Below are 17,059 nucleotides of genomic sequence, written 5' to 3' on the forward strand. Positions count from 1 at the left end.
ACTCGGACGAGAGCACAGGTCTCCTGAGTCCCAACCCCCCCAGGCCTAGCTACTAGACTGCCATGGCAGCATGAGGGAATGAGGAATCTTGCCCAATGGGGCTGTATCCTGACCTGGTGGCATCGGTCTAGGGCTGAGAGAGGCAGCCGATCTCCAGGCCCCGTTCAGTCCTTGGCTGCTCTGCTGTGGCTGAAGACAAAGGGGGATTAGCAGAGCCAGCTGCGGCAGGAGGAGATTTTTCCCTGGCGGGGACACCTGTCTTATTTGCAACAGAACCAAGAGCTGCCAACCTCACCCCACCAAAGGGCCATCAGAGGGCAGCAAGAGCGATCGGGCGTTGGGGTAGCAGACAGTGGCTGAACTGGGCTGAAATGGCCGGGGCCGGCAGGGCTGGGGAGGGACAGGATTTGTGCTCTGCAGACGGCGCGCCAGCCGCCCTGACCTTCGCTGGTTGCTCCCCAGATGGCTTATCTTGCTACTGTATTCGTTCCAGGAGCCCAGGCGATGAAGGAGCTGCCTCTGGCACCTGAGGTACCAGCAGCCCGTCCCAAGCCAGTTCTGCCAAAACAGCACTCCGGTAAGGGAATGGCTCCCTCTTGTGAAAGGACAGGGAAGAGGGATTGTAAAAGAAGTGCCATGGAAAGAAAGAAAACGGTTCCAGCCAAAACTGGGGAAACAGCTGACGCTGCTTTTCACAGGCTCTCACCCCTTCCCGAGTGTGCACGCACCCTCCCCGCCCTGCTGCTAAGCTCCAGAGGCGCTGGGAAGCTGGTGATTGCAGCAGAGAGAAATGTTATCGGGAAGGAGGCACATGTCATCGCGGCGGGCGGCGTCTCTCACCTTGGGGAGACGGGCCTGGGGTTTCACGCCTGCGCTGGTGTCCAGGCTTCTTGCAAACACAACATCCAGAGGTTCTGGAGGGGGGCGGCAAGGCTGGTGTCGGGGGGGGGCAGGTGGAGCGTAGAAAGGTTGACACTGCGGAACGCAGGCTGTCGAGCAGGTCTTGGAGTGAGAGAGAATCGTGGTGTCTGTCTGCATCCAGCCACCGTAATAAAGGAAACCCCTTTGCATTCACTGCCCCAGAGTCCTCTCTCTCCCCTGCCACAAGAGGTCATTGGTTTGGTTGGCGCTGTTCTGTTTTGAAAGGGAGGTTGCCAAGAAAAAATTGGGGACCAGAATCTGCTGTCAGTTCCTCTGGGGTAAAACCAGAGAGACACTGATGGAGTTGCTCTGGATTTACACTGGGGTAATTCACAACAGCCTCTGGCCCCTGCGTATGGTAACAAAATCAGATTCTGATCTCATTTCTATCCATGTAAATCTGGAGTAACTCCACTGAAGTCAATGAAATTACTCCAGATTTATGCTGGTTTAACTGAGATCAGCATCTGGCCCAATGTTTCCTTCTCTGGGTCACGACAAACCCCTTCGAGGATTAAAATGCAAAGCATCAAAAATGAAACCCCCAACCTTCATTTTAGTTTTTGTGGCTGGTGCCATTTTGACTTTTGTTGCCATTTCTGGCGTGTGCTGGCTCAGGCTGATGAGGGCTAACAGCCCTGTCACACGGGCAGGGAGCAGCCCGCCCGGACTCCAGGAGTCACAGTTACACACGCACACATAAGGAAACTAAGCTGATCAGTTTCACTTTCCGCTACTACTTCAGTTTCGCTTGGCAGCAGCAAGGGACAAAACCCAGCTGTGCTATTGGGGTCTGGCTGCACTGCAGAGTTGTTAACCTAGCCCTGGTGTGAGCAGCAGCCAAGCCCCCGTTAATGGGTCCTCACTGGTGGTGCTGCACTCCCGTGTGTGTTGCTAGGACCTCTCGGGGAGGAAGATCCCTTGGTTCTTTGTGTGCAGTAAGCTGGGCTGCTCTAGGATTCTTTGCCAGCCAGCCGTGGAAAGAATTTGTCCGTCCTTCTGGGCACCTGGGGGGAATTGTGGGAAAACACTGGAGGACAATCAGCACTCAAGTGGTTTGGCCGGAGTTAACCCCTGGGTTAAACTAGAGCCCAAGGGCTAACTCAGCCCCATCCTGGTCAGCTAGCCTGGGCTTAGAGCATCTCCAAACCCAAGTCAGAGGGGGTTGGTGGGGAGAGGTTTGAGCTAAAACTTGGATAAGAGCCTGGGTTAACTGCAGTGAAGATAGACCCACTTGGGCGACAGGATTTTGTGTGGACAGGAGAGGGCTTGGGGATAACACCAGAGTTAACTCTGCAGTGACGACACCCTGGGTTTGCAAAACCTCCTTCAGCAGGAGTTTGCTTTGTGATTCTCAAACTGAAGGCAGTTCCCTTCTGGGTCCCATTTTCCCTTCCCCTTCCCCCTCAGCCCCCAAAGCTGTATGTGTGGAGGGGCGAGTGTACCTATTGTTTTGGAGGTTAGCCCCTCTCAGCCTTCTGGCTCTCACAAACTAGCTAGTTCCCCTTGGATTTGGGTTCTTCACGCTGCAGGGAAGCGTGTTCACCCTATAAAGGGTGAGGGTGGTGTTTTCATTGACAGGGAAACAATAAAAGTCTGATCTCTCTCCATTTAAGGTGCTGCAACACCTCCAGTTTTAGGGAAAGCTGAACACTGAGGGCATAACCAGCCTAGGGGGTGGTCTCACGCTGTGTGACACCAACGGCAGAGAGCCACAACCCACTTCCCCTGGGTGGGGGATCACTCAGAGGGCACCAGTGTCCTATAGCTCTCAGACATGATTGTCCTAGCACTGGGTTCCTCCCAGCCTAGGGGACCTGATTCTCCAGGTGCTAATGCTGGGGCTAATCCAGTGCAGCTCCGTTGACTATAAAGGAATCACTTCAGACTGATACCCGTGTAAATCAGAGAATTGCTCAGATATCTATCTGTGCTCTCCCCCAACCCCCGCACCCTGAGTCGGGGCTCTCACTGGGCATTTGATCGCCCCTAATACTGTGCTGCTCAGGATCTAGCCGCTTAAGTGGTTGAGCCGTCCTTGATTTGTGCCTGGACATGGTAAACATGTCCCACCGTTCAGCTTAGCTATGAGAGGGGAGCCCTTCCGTACCCCTGCAGGGCCATCGCTCAGAGCACATGGAGTTGTGACAGGCGTGTGGCTCCCTTGCCAGCTTGTTTATCCCTTTGTTAATATTTCCGACGGAGAATTCTGTGCAACGTGTCTTGTTCTTTTTCTCCTTTGTTGCTGCCTCCCGAAAAGCCCCGGGAAATGAGACCAAGGCATTTGAACCCCGTATCTCTCCAGCTGTCATCAAATCACACAAAAGGAAAGGTAATCCGCCGGTGCGATAGACAACGGAGGATCAGTGGGGATTTGTTGGCGTGGGTGGGAGACTCAGCAATGCCTCCAAGGTTAAGGGTCAGTCAGCATCTCCATTATGTTTTCAGAGGAGGCACCTACCTGGCCTGGCACTAACCTGGGGCCCAGACTTTATCAGCCCTGGTTTTGGCCTCCCTTTGCATTTTTCTTGTTTGGGTTTTGCAGCATCAGGGCTAAAATTAGCACCATTTTCCAGCCCCCAACCCGAAGGCCAGGTGCCGACTACTAAGTCTTGTCAGAATAGCTAATGTTGTTCAGGGAGGTGGTCTTGCTAGGCCCACAGAGAAACGCCATCTGCTGGCACAAGCTGCATCTACACCGGGGGGGTTCCCAGGATGGCATTTGTAGCGTAGACAAGGCCTAAGGCAGGAGGGGCCTGATTTTCAGAGGGCATTGATCACCCGCAGCTCCCGTCGATTTGTCCATCTGACCTCTTCTTCCTCAGTAAGCTGGCCCCCAGGTGTCTCAGAAATCGAGATACCCCAAATCAGCGGCTTTTTGTGGCTGCAAATTAATCCGGCTTCCCAAGGTCTTTCATTAGCCTTCCCTGACTGAGTGTGTAGATTGGTGGGCTGACTGGGAGGAACTTTGGAGCCTTTGGTAGAGGAAACAAGGGGAAGGGTCTTTCCAGAGGATCCCAGTGTTAATTTTGGGGGAAGAAGGGCTTGGATCTGGATCAATAATCAGGATTTCACTGATTCATGGTGACATTTTGAAGCACTTGTCTGATTGTTGCATGAAGTCTGGAACCCACCGTGCTGGGGGAGGACACTCCTAGAATTTGATTAACATGCTGGTGTTTACTCCTGGAAGGTGGCCAGAAAGTGTCCTTTGCTGGCGGGATAGCGGAACTCGGGGATGAGCTGAACTCACTTGCTGAATGGGAGAAACCTGAAGCTACTGAAGGAGACGGGACCAAGGCCCAGGATCCGGATCCAGGGCAGGACAGTCCTTCCCCGAGCGGTAACGTCATGAGCCTGAGGAGCAAGAACAGGGGTGGGGTGTATGTTGTGTAGCAGGAGCAACCACAGAATTAATCAGGGCTGGATGCAGAGTCCATAAATAGAGCCAGTTAACACAGAGCACATTGACGCTTCAGGGAGACCCGCTCCTTGGGCGGCTCTCAGAGAGCTTCACAGACATTCATTAAAGAAGCCTCATCTAACCCACAAACGTGGGGTAAGCAAAGGAAAACACAAGAGCCACATCCCCAGTGCTGAAATGCAGCCACCTCTGGGGTGGAACGTGGCTACTGTTTTAACAGCACATGGCAACTAACCGTTGGGAACACAAAGCGAAGGGGGAACCTGCATCCTGTTGAAACCGCATGGAGAAGCTTGGCTCAGCGGAAAGGTTTCCCCTGAGCTAGAGTTTGGCCACAACACTCTGGTTAACACCCAGACACTCACAAACAGAGCCATGTGGCTTTTTAACAGCTACAAGCTGGGATCTCTGCCCCAGAGGTTCACTTGATGGGATCCATGGAATGTATTTTCCCCCCTCTAATCATGCATTTGGATTGCAAATGGTAACTGTTTTGCAAATGACAGTGAGTGTTGGGGGAAGCAAGGTCCTCCCATTAGAGAAAGGGATCTCAGCCTGGGGCAGTTTGGAGAGCTGCATTCAGGATTATTGTCACCCCAGTAGTCTCTACGTGTTAGGAAGTGGGGCACAGGCTGTCTGGCCCAATGGGAAGGACTGAGATCAGTGGTTGGGGGGTCAAGTCAGAGTAAGTAGGCAGCCGACGATCCAGGGTCAGGGCCGGGTCTGCTAGCCAGTGGTCAGGAATGCAGCGTATGGGCCGTAGCCGGAGACGAGGCAAGGGCAGGAGTGAAGCGGGAATGGGCTGGAGGCAGATTGCGGGAGATAGGCAAGAGCGGAATCTGATGCAGCCGCAATGGGGAGCATGCACGGTTACTCAGACACCCCCTCGGGTCGCTTCCTAGCTGAAGCAGTGGGTTCGAGCCAATCAGGCAGCTGTACACCTTGGCCGTTCCAATAGGACTTCCTGCGGGGCCTGACCTTCCAGGACTGGTGAGGTGCTGCTTTGTCCATCTCCCTTGGTGGTGACGAGGGAGTGTCAGAGACCCAGGGCCCCAGGCTCTAAGGACCTGCACCTCAGAGCCATAAACGAAGCACTCCTGTCAATGCAGGATCCGTGCAAACAAATAACCGCTGATCCCTGCCCTGGGGAGCTCACAATCTACAGCTTCTGCATTTTTTTTCCTTTTCCCCTCCCCAGAACACATCAAGGAGCGGAGACATGTTGGCTTTGCAGAGAGACCTCCGCGCTCTGTGAACGTAGAGAACTGCTCCACCACCTCCCCGCTGGGAGGCACCAGTTAGCCTGGGTGGCGGAAGGAAGATGGAGGAAGCCGTCCCACAGGTGGAACGCACTCATCTTCCCGTTTCACGTTATGGATTCTCTTTCCTTAACAGCCTCATTTACTTTATTCCCCCCTCCCCCTTTCCTTTCTCATCTTTCTGATTTTCCCATCACCTGCCAATGGTTGGCTTGTTTCTGTTAAGTGAATGTAGTGGTGGCAAAAGGTGGCAGCTGGACAGATGTTTGAAAGTCTCTGCATGTCCATCTAGATGATAGAGATGGGCATGTCCTCTTGCCGTGGGGCATCTAATCCATCCCAGGCCCGGAGGCTACTGCAAGATTTCCCCTATTCTCCATTTACTAGTACTCTGTCCTATCCGTCTAACTGTGCCAAACAATGGGGCTTCCACCCCTTCGCTTAGGAGACAATCGCACGTCCCAGTGCAGTACAGGTGGCAGCAAAGCAAGCTTCCCCGTGTCTTCAGCCCTAAAGAAAGGCCCTTCCTTTGGACCGTTCAGTCTTTTTGGTCCATTCAGTCCTTGCCCTTTTTGCTTGAGCCTGCTAAAAGTGTGGGGGAGGGGCAATTAGTGTCAGTGATGGTGGTGCAGGGGAGGTGGAGACCCTGCCCACCAGGAACAGACCTGAGACTCACAAGTCTTGGAGTTGTTCTAGCAAGAGCTGCCCTAGGGTGTGAAATCCTGGCTTGTGTGGAAGGGTTTGTGGGTGCATGCACGTGCAAAGCTGGGCAAGAATTCCTTCCTTCCAGCAGGGAGACGATCTCGTCTTTATCTCCACTGGTTTGTATATTTCATTAAAGCAAACCAGTCCTTAGCTTCTCTGAAAGACCACAGAGCAAGAGAGGAACACGGGAGCAAACTCCAGCTCCACGTGGCAGGGGGAAGCCCAGTGGTACTAGGGGAGTGCTGAGCAGAGGAGAAAGCTTGAAGATGATTCCACCCACTAGCGCATCTCCACGACTTTCAGCGGAGCGGAGTCTGAGTGCAGGGGCACCGAACACAGGGGAGATAGGTCAGGTGGGATTACTTTACAATTAAAATGTGAAATGGCACTGGAGGGTTGAACAGAGGTGGAGCCAAACCATAGTGTTGGTTCACCAGCCCTGGAGACTGAGCCCTCTAGTTTATATCCTAGGGCAGACAGGGTCAAACTTCCCCCACCAACGTGCCTCAAGCTCAATCTGTAGCAAGGACCCTGGCTCGGATCCTCAAAGTTTTGGAGGTACCTAATTCCCCTAGAGCCCCCATCTCTAGTGAGGACGAAGGCCTCCCACTCAATCCTTGGCTTCCAGGCTGATGCTGCCTAAGAAAAGAGGCCAGTCTGTGCCAGTGAGGGTAATTTTTGTCATGTGGCCACTTATCTCCTGGGACCTGAGCCAAGAACCCACTAACTTGTTTCACAGGAGCCACCACACAGCTTACAGTGGCTAGTGGCTTGAGCTGGATTTGAACCAGCCCCTTGGGTGGGAACGTTAACATGGAACATGCAAGAAGTTCCTGTTTGCCAAATCCAGAATGCTGTTTTCCATGGTTATATCATCCCTAATGGGGACTACGAGCAAGAGGCAGCTTCTTAGTCTAGTTTAGGTCTCTCTCTCTCTCTCTGTACTCTTTGATCCTGTATTGAGCATCGCCCCTTCCGTGCACCTCATTGCGGTAATAAAGCTTTGTAAATAAATTTTTGCAGTGTGTTTTAATGGGAGAGGGTAAAGGAGGAGACACTCAGATACAATAGGCCTGGCTAGTCCTCCTTCTGTCACCAAGGGCCAAGGCCTCCCAGCAGGGTACAGTAAGTGTGTGGGGCTGATGTAGAAGTTAATGCCTCCCTGCTGGTAAGCAGAAGACTTGGCCGCAACTTGCAATCCCTTGTGCTCCATAGGGTGCTAGGGCCTTGGAGAGCCACAGAGATGGTGACAGAGGGAGCGTGGGCTGGAGTCACTGCAGCGCCAGATGGTGAAAGAGCAGGTTCTTGTCTGAGACTCAGAACAATGGCTGTTAGGCTCTCTGTACAAGGATGGGAAAGGCAGGGGAAATAGGGCTAGGTACAGGATGGGCAGCACCTGTGCAAGCTTCATCATACTGACCTGCCAGGCTCCCCTCTCAGAGTCAGAGGGGCAGTCAGGATCCAGTCAGTCTTTCACTTCTCTGCTGAGGCTTTCAACAAGGAGGTGAAGTGGTGGTGGGTTTTTGTGATATGGAGCCACACCTGCTAGGATCAGACAGTAACAATTTCCCACCCAAGCTGGGCTGGAGTAGAAGCAGTGACCTAGGTCTGAGGGTCTCTGTAATCCACCACCAGCCCCCCTGAATTCTGCAGTGCTATTAGTAACAGTTGGCCATTAAGTCCCATGACCCATATGCTGTACTCAAGAGATGCCACTGAAATCAACAACAGTTAGGTGCCTGAATAGTTTTGAGGATCTGGGCCCTAGTCTGTTTTCTTGCCTCTGGAGGTTATTAGTCCAGCTAATCCCACCTCACTACACCTTATTGTGCTCCTCCCGGTGTGTGTTTTAAGTACGCACACGGGTTTGGCTGCCCAACGCAGCGTCATCAAGGGGTCCCTTGTGTTTGTACAGGAACCGGTTTTTGTGGCATCGGAACGGCTCACAGCAAGGGCATTGCCGCTTAAGAGCAGCGTCTTGAGTGAAGCCAGCAACACCCTCGTTCCACCAATTGACTCTTCACAAGGAAATAAATAAAGCTGCCAAGATGCAAGGTCCTGGCACCCGTCCCACTGCGGACAAGGGCCAGTTTCATGTTATTAACAAAGTCAATCTGCATTCTCCAGTCAACACAGGCCTGTTTCTTTCCCTGATCCCTTCCCGCAGGAAGGTGGCAGACTTGTAAGGGCTTGTTCTGGGCTGATCCCATGAGGAATGCAGTGGACTACCCAGGTAGGAAATTCTGGCTCGGAGGGGGCTGGCTACCATATTGTACTGCCACTTAAGGAACACGGATTTGGGGCAGAGAGGGGAAGTGATTTCTCCAAGGTCATGCTGAATACAGATTTCCTGACTCCCAGTCTTGTTCCTCTAGCCAGAGACCCGCACAGACTCCACTGACCTCCGTGGGTTTCCCCCACAGGCTCTTCAGGGTTTGCTGCCTCACTAACAATACCTACCAGCAAATGAGCTGAAAGTCAGGTGATATGCAATCCATCTCTTTCCAAGCGCCTGTGCTCACCCCACAGCCTGAAGGGCCTGATTCTCCTCTCAGTGATGCCTGCTTTGCAGCAAAGCAAGTCCACTAACTTCAGTAGCTACTCATGATTTGCCCCAGTGTAAGCAAGATGGGCCTGATGAGTTTGAGGCGAACTGCTGAGGCTCCGAAGGGAGAATGGAGGCTGATGAAAGCCTTGGACCATTTCTAGACAGACAGTTGTCCATTCTCCCAGGCCTCTGCCCACCCTGCTTCTTGGACCTCAGGACAAGTTCCTGGTCCCGTGCTCAGATCACAGCTCGTCCCAGTCAGCTGAGAACGTTGACAATCCAGCCGACAGCCCTGATCAGGAGAAGGGGGGCCATCCGCAGCACGGAGAGCAGGCACCAGCTCACCCTCACGTTATATTATTGGGGGGACGGGCGGTGTCCGAGGGCTCCTATCTCCTTGAGCCAAGCAGGAACCAGGATGCTGGCACCTCCGCAGATTCCTTAGCCTGGAGAGATCCTGCCCTATGCCAGTGTCTGCCTGCACCGCGCCCATCCCCGCAGGGAGCCCCTTACATGAGACCCTTCCTAGCGAAGGGGCAGTGAGAGGGGGGGTGCCATCTGTCCCCACGTAGGGGTCCTCCCCCCCACAAATGGGGCTCCCCCCATGAAGGGGTGTCCTGCTCCCACAATCAGGCGCTCCCCCTCCCCATGAAGGGGTGTCCTGCTCCCACAATCAGGGGCTCCCCCCCATGAAGGGGTGTCCTGCCCCCACGACCAGGGGCTCCCCCTCCCCATGAAGGGGTGTCCTGCCTCCACAAACAGGGGCTCCCCTCCCATGAAGGGGTGTCCTGCCCCCACAATCAGGGGCTCCCCCCCCATGAAGGGGTGTCCTGCCTCCACAATCAGGGGCTCCCCTCCCATGAAGGGGTGTCCTGCCCCCACAATCAGGGGCTCCCCCCCCATGAAGGGGTGTCCTGCCCCCACAATCAGGGGCTCCCCCCCCATGAAGGGGTGTCCTGCCCCCACAGTCAGGGGCTCCCCCGCTCTGGCTGTACAATGCCCAGCAGCCCGGCTTCAGTCCCCCTCTCCCCGCGATGGTTTCTCCCCGATGTCCGCCCCCGTCCCGGATGGTTTCTCCCCCCCAGCAGGGAGGGAAAGTCCCGATCTCTTCCGGGGTCAGGGGTCACGCCGACGCCTGGTGAAAGCGCCCTGTGGGTGGCGCGGGGCCCGGAAGCGGCCTGCCCCGAGCCGGGATTTGCTTCCGGCCTGGAGCTGTCACCGGCGCCGGGACAGAGCCGCGGGCGGCGGTGGGGGCCATGAGCAGGTACCGACGGGGCCGCCCCGTCCCCGGGGTCCGCCCGCCCTGAGACCCCGGGGCCTGGCGTCCGACCCCCCCCCCCCCCGCGTCCGTCTGTCCGTCCGACCCCCCCCCCCCGCGTCCGTCCGTCCGTCTGTCCGTCCGACCCCCCCCCCCCGCGTCCGTCCGTCCGTCGTCCGTCCGACCCCCCCCCCCTCCCCCGCTCCGTCCGTCTCCGTCCGTCCGTCCGTCTGCCGAACCCCCCCCCCGCGTCCGGTCCGTCCGTCCGTCCGACCCCCCCCCCGCCGTCCGTCATGTCCGTCCGTCCGACCCCCCCCCTCCCTCCGGCCCCCCCCCCCCCCCGCGTCCGTTCCGTCCGACCCCCCCCCCCCCCCCCGCGTCCGTCCGTCCGTCCGACCGGCCCCCCCCCCCCCCCCCCGCGTCCGTCCGTCCGTCCGACCCCCCACCCCGCGTCCGTCCGTCCGGCCGGACCCCCCCCCCCCCCCGCTCGCGTCCGTCCGTCGCCGTCCGACCCCCCCCCCCCGCCCGTTCCGTCCGTCCGTCCGAACCCCCCCCCCCCCCCCACCCGCGTCCGTCCGTCCCGTCTCCGACCCCACCCCCGCCGCGTCGTCCGTCCGCCGACCCCCCCCCCCGCGTCTGTCTGTCTGTCTGTCCGTTCCGTCCGTACGACACCCCCCCCCCGCGTCTGCCTTGTCTGTCTGTCTGTCCGTCCGTCCGTCCGACACCCCCCCCCCGCGTCTGTCTGTCTGTCTGTCCGTCCGTCCGACCCCCCGCGTCCGTCAGTCCGTCCGACACCCCCCCCCCCGCGTCTGTCTGTCTGTCCCCCCCCCCCCCCGCGTGCGTCCATCCGTCCGTCCTTCTGTCCGGAACCCCCCCCCCCCGCGTCCGTGCGTCCGTCTGACCCTCCCTTATAGAGTCCGTCTGTCTGTCCCAGGGGCCCTTCTCACTGGCCCTCTCCTCTCTCTGTGTCCCTCCCAGGGCCCCTTATTCCCCTCCCCCGCCCCAGCTTGTTGTGTCTGTCTGTCCTCGTACCCCCGTGTCTGTGCCTTTACCCCCCCACCCCCCTTTGGTGTCTGTCTGTCCGTCCCCCTCGTCATGGGGGGTCAGGGCTCAGCCTCTCCCCCAGCTTGAGTCTGTCCCTCCTGGGTTGTGTCCCCTGCTCTGATCCGGGCGGCGGGGTTGCAGGCAGGGATCTGTGCCAGGCCTGGGGAGCTGCGGGAGGCTCAGTCTGACCCTCATGGAGCCTCCCCACCTCAGGGGGATCCCTGGGGGTCAGCTCTTTCTGTTCAGCGCCGTTGTCCGAGGGGCCCAGCTGACACCTTTGTACGGCCCTGTGGCGAGGCTTCGGCGGTCATTGGTGTGTTGTCCTTATTGTGCACGATGTGCCTGTGAGCCCCATGAAAAGGCAGCTGGTTTGGAGGGGAGAAATAAGAGAGCACCGATCCCCACAAATCAGTGTTCGAGACTGGGGGCCAGGACTCCTGACTGCTACTGAGTGGCTGTGTGACTAAGCAAGTCCCATCCTCTCTCTGTACTTCAGTGTGTGTGTGTGTGTTTAAGTAATAATGATACTAGCTTCCATTTATAAATTGCTTTGAGGTCTACAGGGGAAGAAGTTATCACTTCTCCCACTCACCTGCAGGACAGCTCCATCCATATAAGAGAGATTCCTCTCATTGGCCGCTGCCAATACACCAGCTTCATATTCTCTCTGTCCTGGTGGTCCCGAAAAGTGTTTGAGAAACACTGGTTCCTTGGTACCAGCTATCAGAGTGTGATGGCTTATCTGTGGGCTCAGATTCTGGATTTTTCTCCTATTAATAACCTGAGTGTTTGCAAGTGTTTATTTCAAAACTTTATCATTATACTGATTCTTGGAAGTGTTAAAAATTCCCAAGTTTCTAATAATTTTAGATTTAAAAAACTGAACGCTTAATGTATGTTTCACGTTTTTTCTTTTTTTCTTTTAGTTTTTAGAACTGTTTCTCACAGCTCTGCAAATAAACACTTAAGCAGACTGATTATGAAAATTTTCACTCTTTCCAGTCAGTCTTGAGTCACTTCCATTTCTAATTTTTTCCGTTCTACAAAGTTTGGTTTCAGCCATTCAGGAGAATGTATTAGGTTGCTTTTGGAATTTTTTAAAATGTATGGAATTTAAAATCTGAGCCAGATTTGACCCTTTTACATTTTTGCACTAGTAGGAAATTAAAAAAAAACCTCAATACTTATGACTCTAATTATTGGTATTGCGGTAGAGCTTGAGGCCATGGTCAGGATTGGAGTCACATTGTGCAGAGTGTTGTATAATTGTTAAGCTGTTAAAACAGGAGCTGTTTCTTATTCTGTTTGCCTAGCATAATAGGGCTCCAATCCATTTAGATACTTACATGGCCCTCATTCCATGGTATCCAAGTACATCACAATTATTAATGTATTTTATCTTTGCAACACCGCTGGGAAGGAGGGAAATAATATTCCCACAGGAAAGGTTCATTGATTTGCCCAAGATTACATACAAAGTCTGGCGCTAAACAGGGATTTGAACACAGATCGCCGGAGTCCAAATCCAGTCTCTTATCCCTTAGATCATCCTTCTAAATTGGTTGAGGCCTCTAGATGCTACAGGATTACAAAGAAGAAATAATATTAATATAGTTAAGAGTAAGTAAAGTCCCTGCCCCAAAGTGCTTACAGTCTGGCTAAACAAAGCAGATGAAGTGAAGGGCCTGGGGAAAGGATTGCAACATGCTAGAGCAGGGGTGGGCAAACTTTTTGGCCTGAGGGCCACATCGGGGTGTGGAAATTGTATGTCAGGCCATGAATGCTCACGAAATTGGGGGTTGGGATGCAGGAGGGGGTAAGGGCTCCGGCTGGGAGTGCGGGCTCTGGGATGGGGCCAGAAATGAGAAGTTCAGGGTGCGGGAGGGGGCTCCGGGTTGGGGTGCAGTGGGGGGTGAGGGCTCTGGGGTGGGGCTGGGGATCAGGGGTTTGGGGTACAGGAGGGGGCTCAGGCTGAGACAGAGGGGTTTGGAGGGCAGGAGGGGGAGCAGGGCTGGGGCAGGCTGTTGGGGTATTGGTGGTGTATGAGGGCTGGGGAAGAGGGGCTTGAGGTACAAGAGGGGGCTCTGGGCTGGGATCGAGGGGTTTGGAAGGCGGGAGGGGGATCAGGGCTGTGGCAGGGGATTGGGGCGTGGGGGAGGCTCAGGGGTGCAGGCTCCAGGCGGCACTTACCACAAGCAGCTCCTGGAAGCATGTCCCCCCTCCGACTGTGAGGCACGGCCAGGCAGCTCTGTGCGCTGCCGTGTCCGCAGGTGCCACCCCTGGAGCTCCCATTGGCCGGGAACCGCGGCCAATGGGAGCTGCGGAGGTGGCGCCTGCAGACGGGGCAGCGTGCAGAGCCGCCTGGCTGCTCTTGTGCATACTGTGTAGGAGCCAGAGGGGGGTCATGCCGGCTGCTTCCTGGGAGCCGTGTGAAGCGGGGCAAGCCCAAGACCCCGCTCCCCAGCGGGAGCGTGGGATCAGTGCAATCCCCAGACCCTGCTCCCTGGCTGGAGCTGAGGGCCGGATTAAATGGTCTGATGGGCCGGATGTGGCCCACAGGCCATAGTTTGCCCACCCCTGTGCTAAAGGTAAGTAGATCCAGTGAGTAAAGTCACCCTTGATCATATTTTGCATTAATCATTGATTAATAGATAAAACTGAGAGCAAATAAGGGACACCAGTTGTCTAGAAGAGTAGCAGTGTTCTGGTTTAGCATTCTCCCTGTAAATCTTGATTGACAATGGAATTTGATGTTTGGGTGGAGGGAGAAACTGACAATTACCAATGATTTTCTGATTTAAATCAAATCCTTCCAAAGCTGCTTTATGCACTAATTCGCCAAGGGCGCCATTACATTTAAGTGGCTTAAAACTATCTGATCTGTTTTTTTGGCAATAGTGGTAATAAACAGGAGAGTCGACCTAGCAGGGAGGAGAAAAGAAAGCTCTGTAGACAGTAAACATTTATTAGAAGCGTTCAGAGACCAACAGATTGCTAAAAGCTGTAGCAATATTTACTAATGCTACCTTGTGCTTCCATCCAAAGACCTCAAGATGCTATTATAAATATTAACTAGTTAAGCCTCTCTCCCCTTGCTGGGAAGTGGTATCATCTCCTGCCTACAGATGGGGAAACTAATGCATACAGAGATAAAGTGATTTGCTTAAAGTCACGCCAAATCATAGATAGAGCTTGGACCAGAACTCAGTTCCTGACTTGCAGACCCCCCTCTATCTGTTTAACAACACTTACCAGAAGGAATAAGCCAAGAATATCCCTAGAGCTTGCTGTGACTTGCAGTGTCGAGACCTCTATGTGGTAGTCACTCATCAATAACCTGTAATGTGAAAGGCTGGTGCTTATGTAGTAGTTGAATATTCTATTTTTAGAGGCTTGTGTTGCAAAACATATTGAGACCCTGAACTATGCAGGCGAATGAGAGTGATCCAAACACTGCCTTTGCTGGGCAGCTTGTCAGAATTAAGTCTTTGTTTTTTCTTGGTGCTATTTTTTTTTTTTGAAGTCTAAATACTACTATTGTTTCTGTTTTCTGGGGGTAGGAGGGCATTTCACAGGGGTCTGACTGTGTTTACACCAGGAGAATGACTCATGTTAGGAAATGTTTATCCTGTTAATCAGTGCAATTTTGTCCTTAATGAGGGCAAACATTCTTGTTTAAAATACGTGTTAGCTGGTTGTGATTAACCCTAACTTGTCCTGTCTCCATTAGCTACTAAGTCATGTTTAAAATCTTGTTAGTTTACACATCATGTTGGAAAACATGTTGTCATCATCTCAGAGCCTTTATGATTCTCCACTCTCCTGTTCTTGCATTGTAGCTGCCCTCACTTTGCAAGCTACGGACAAGGCTAGAGGGCCGGACTTTCAGGGATCTGCCCATCCAACCTGACAGGTAGTGTCCCTGCTTTCTAATACTGCTTTCCCCCCATGCCCAACCTCTGCTGATATACTTCGCCCCTTCTACTTCAACCCTGGGATCTCTGCGCAGCAGAAGTGTTGGATATGTCCGCTTTTGATTTTTCGCCTGGTGCTGCTACGAGTATTGTCCAAACTTGAGTGCTGTAAAACTTTATGGTGTGAGGAAAATGCTGCTGTCTGTGTTGGAGCGCTGCATTGATCTGAAAGCGCGCACAGTGCGGCGTGCTTCTTGTTGGGCTGCTCGAAAGCAAAGATTCAAAGGTGTGCGTTGGCCCTGGCAGCCGCTTCATGAGCAAACAAAGTGACCTGACTTTGCGATGACTGTTGCAACTCTCCCCACCCTACGGTAACGCTGATTACGGTCTACACTGAACAATACAAAGTTCATCTAAAGTTCCTCATGTGTTTATAAATCTGAATCTTTCTAAGCGTTTGTGTCACATGGATCACCACCGGATCTGAGCACCTCGCCAAAGGTGATCACGCCACCATAAAGGACGCAAGTAAGAGGAGATTTTGCAACTTTAAATAAATCTCCATTAAAAGTACAGTGCAGTCCGATCAGTCTCTTTACACTGTGTGTTTTATTATTAATGCACTGCTACTAAGGGCATGGCTACCCTGGAAACTTCAAAGCACTGTCACAGGAACGCTTCCACGGCAGCACTTGGAAGTGCGAGTGTGGTCGCGCGCAGCGCTCCTGGTAATCCACCTCCATGAGGGGATCCCAGGGCGCGGAGCCTGTTTACACCAGCGCTTTAAAGCGCTCTGACTTGCTGCACTCGGGGGTGATTTTTCACACCCCTGAGCCAACAAGTTAGAGCGCTACGAAAGGTAAGTGTAGCCAAGCCCTGAGTGCATGAAACTTCATAGACAAATACATCCACAGTTCCCTGTTCTGAGCAGCATACAAACTGAACCCAAGCCCTTGAGTGAATAAGTGGTCTCTTGGTAAAATGAATGGCAGATTAAATTTAGATGAAATTAAAGGAAATGCTACTTCGCATGGAATGTAATCAGCCTGTGGCAGTCACAGTTCCAGGAAGCTCGTGGCAAACTGGATTTTATCCATGACTGCATAGTAACCTCTAAAGTGCTGTGGTGGGGCCTGAGGGGTCATGACCGTTCTCCACCCATGAGCCCCTTAATGCTAGGAGTAGTTTGTGGATATGAGGTGAATTTTATTTCCTTTAAAAGCATCTGATGTTGGTCACTGCCGGAGGCCAGAAACTTAATGGAGTAATGGCCTAATAGCAAATCTTATGTTTCCTAAACCTACTTCCAGACAAACTCGATCTGTTGCATGTTTTAATTCTAATTTTTACATGAGGCCCTGAGAGTCTCCTCATTAAGGTCGGTCTCTAAACTCAAGCTGGCAGCTGCTGGTGATTGTTAATAAAAACAGTGATTAATTACATCAGACCTTGAGATTTCATCCCACAGTTGTGAGACCTTGAGTTGCCAGTCTGCACGTTGGAGTTTCGCAGCTGATCTGCAGTGGCATGGAAATCAGCCTTCCTGAATATTTAGGCAGGGTGTTTTTCCTGCTGACTTGCAGGCGCAGGGATGGGAGGGAAGTGGTCGGTGTCAGACAGTAAACTCCAGGGGAGCGTGGGAGGAGGGAAGGGAAGAAGCGCAAACCCCTGGACTCAAAGTTGCTATGATCAGAGAGCACGATGGAGTTGGTGTGAAGCAGAGGCTCGAACAATTAAGTTGCCACTGAAGTGTTCTGAAAATTGTTTTGATAGTGTGAAGGGCTAATGAGGCGGCTGCACTGGGGGGGGGTGTTCGCTTGAACGGTGGAGACTGCAAATTGGATGCAGACAGGGTTCTGTCATTTTGAATAAAGAAGGAACTTAGATATGGCTGCATAGTGTGATCTTGATTTTTCTATAGGTTTCAAGGGATGTTGGAAAAATGGGGTAAGCCAGAAGCCTTTGGGGGGGCTCTTTTGATCCCCT

General features: G+C 53.5%; 2 protein-coding genes and 1 long non-coding RNA gene across 8 annotated transcripts in view; 2 read left to right on the forward strand and 1 right to left on the reverse strand.

Annotated features, from left to right (window-relative positions):
- PPP1R1B (protein phosphatase 1 regulatory inhibitor subunit 1B) overlaps window positions 1-7,319 on the forward strand; it is a 37,778-nt gene extending 30,459 nt beyond the window's left edge. The window contains exons 7-10 of the mRNA XM_037887205.2: window positions 494-577; window positions 3,182-3,253; window positions 4,115-4,264; window positions 5,544-7,319. Of these exons, the coding sequence (XP_037743133.1) occupies window positions 494-577; window positions 3,182-3,253; window positions 4,115-4,264; window positions 5,544-5,647 (410 nt within the window). The 3' untranslated portion in view covers window positions 5,648-7,319. The remainder of the gene's footprint in view (window positions 1-493; window positions 578-3,181; window positions 3,254-4,114; window positions 4,265-5,543) is intronic.
- Window positions 6,998-9,989, reverse strand: LOC122463907. The gene is made up of 2 exons (XR_006287643.1): window positions 8,770-9,989; window positions 6,998-7,854 (listed from the first exon to the last, which is right to left on the reverse strand). It is a non-coding gene; the product is annotated as an uncharacterized LOC122463907 (long non-coding RNA).
- Window positions 9,957-17,059, forward strand: part of STARD3 (StAR related lipid transfer domain containing 3) — a 38,319-nt gene continuing 31,216 nt past the window's right edge. For 3 of the 6 annotated variants that reach the window (XM_037886872.2, XM_043536675.1, XM_043536676.1), the window contains exon 1: window positions 9,964-10,121. The gene's annotated coding sequence lies outside the window, so the exon portion shown is untranslated. Of the gene's footprint in view, window positions 10,122-14,998; window positions 15,073-17,059 lie in introns of all 6 variants that reach the window. The other 3 variants (XM_043536677.1, XM_043536674.1, XM_037886873.2) reach the window with 3 other exon arrangements.

Source organism: Chelonia mydas, chromosome 27 (genome assembly GCF_015237465.2).
Source record: "Chelonia mydas isolate rCheMyd1 chromosome 27, rCheMyd1.pri.v2, whole genome shotgun sequence".
Classification (NCBI taxonomy): Eukaryota; Metazoa; Chordata; order Testudines; family Cheloniidae; genus Chelonia; species Chelonia mydas.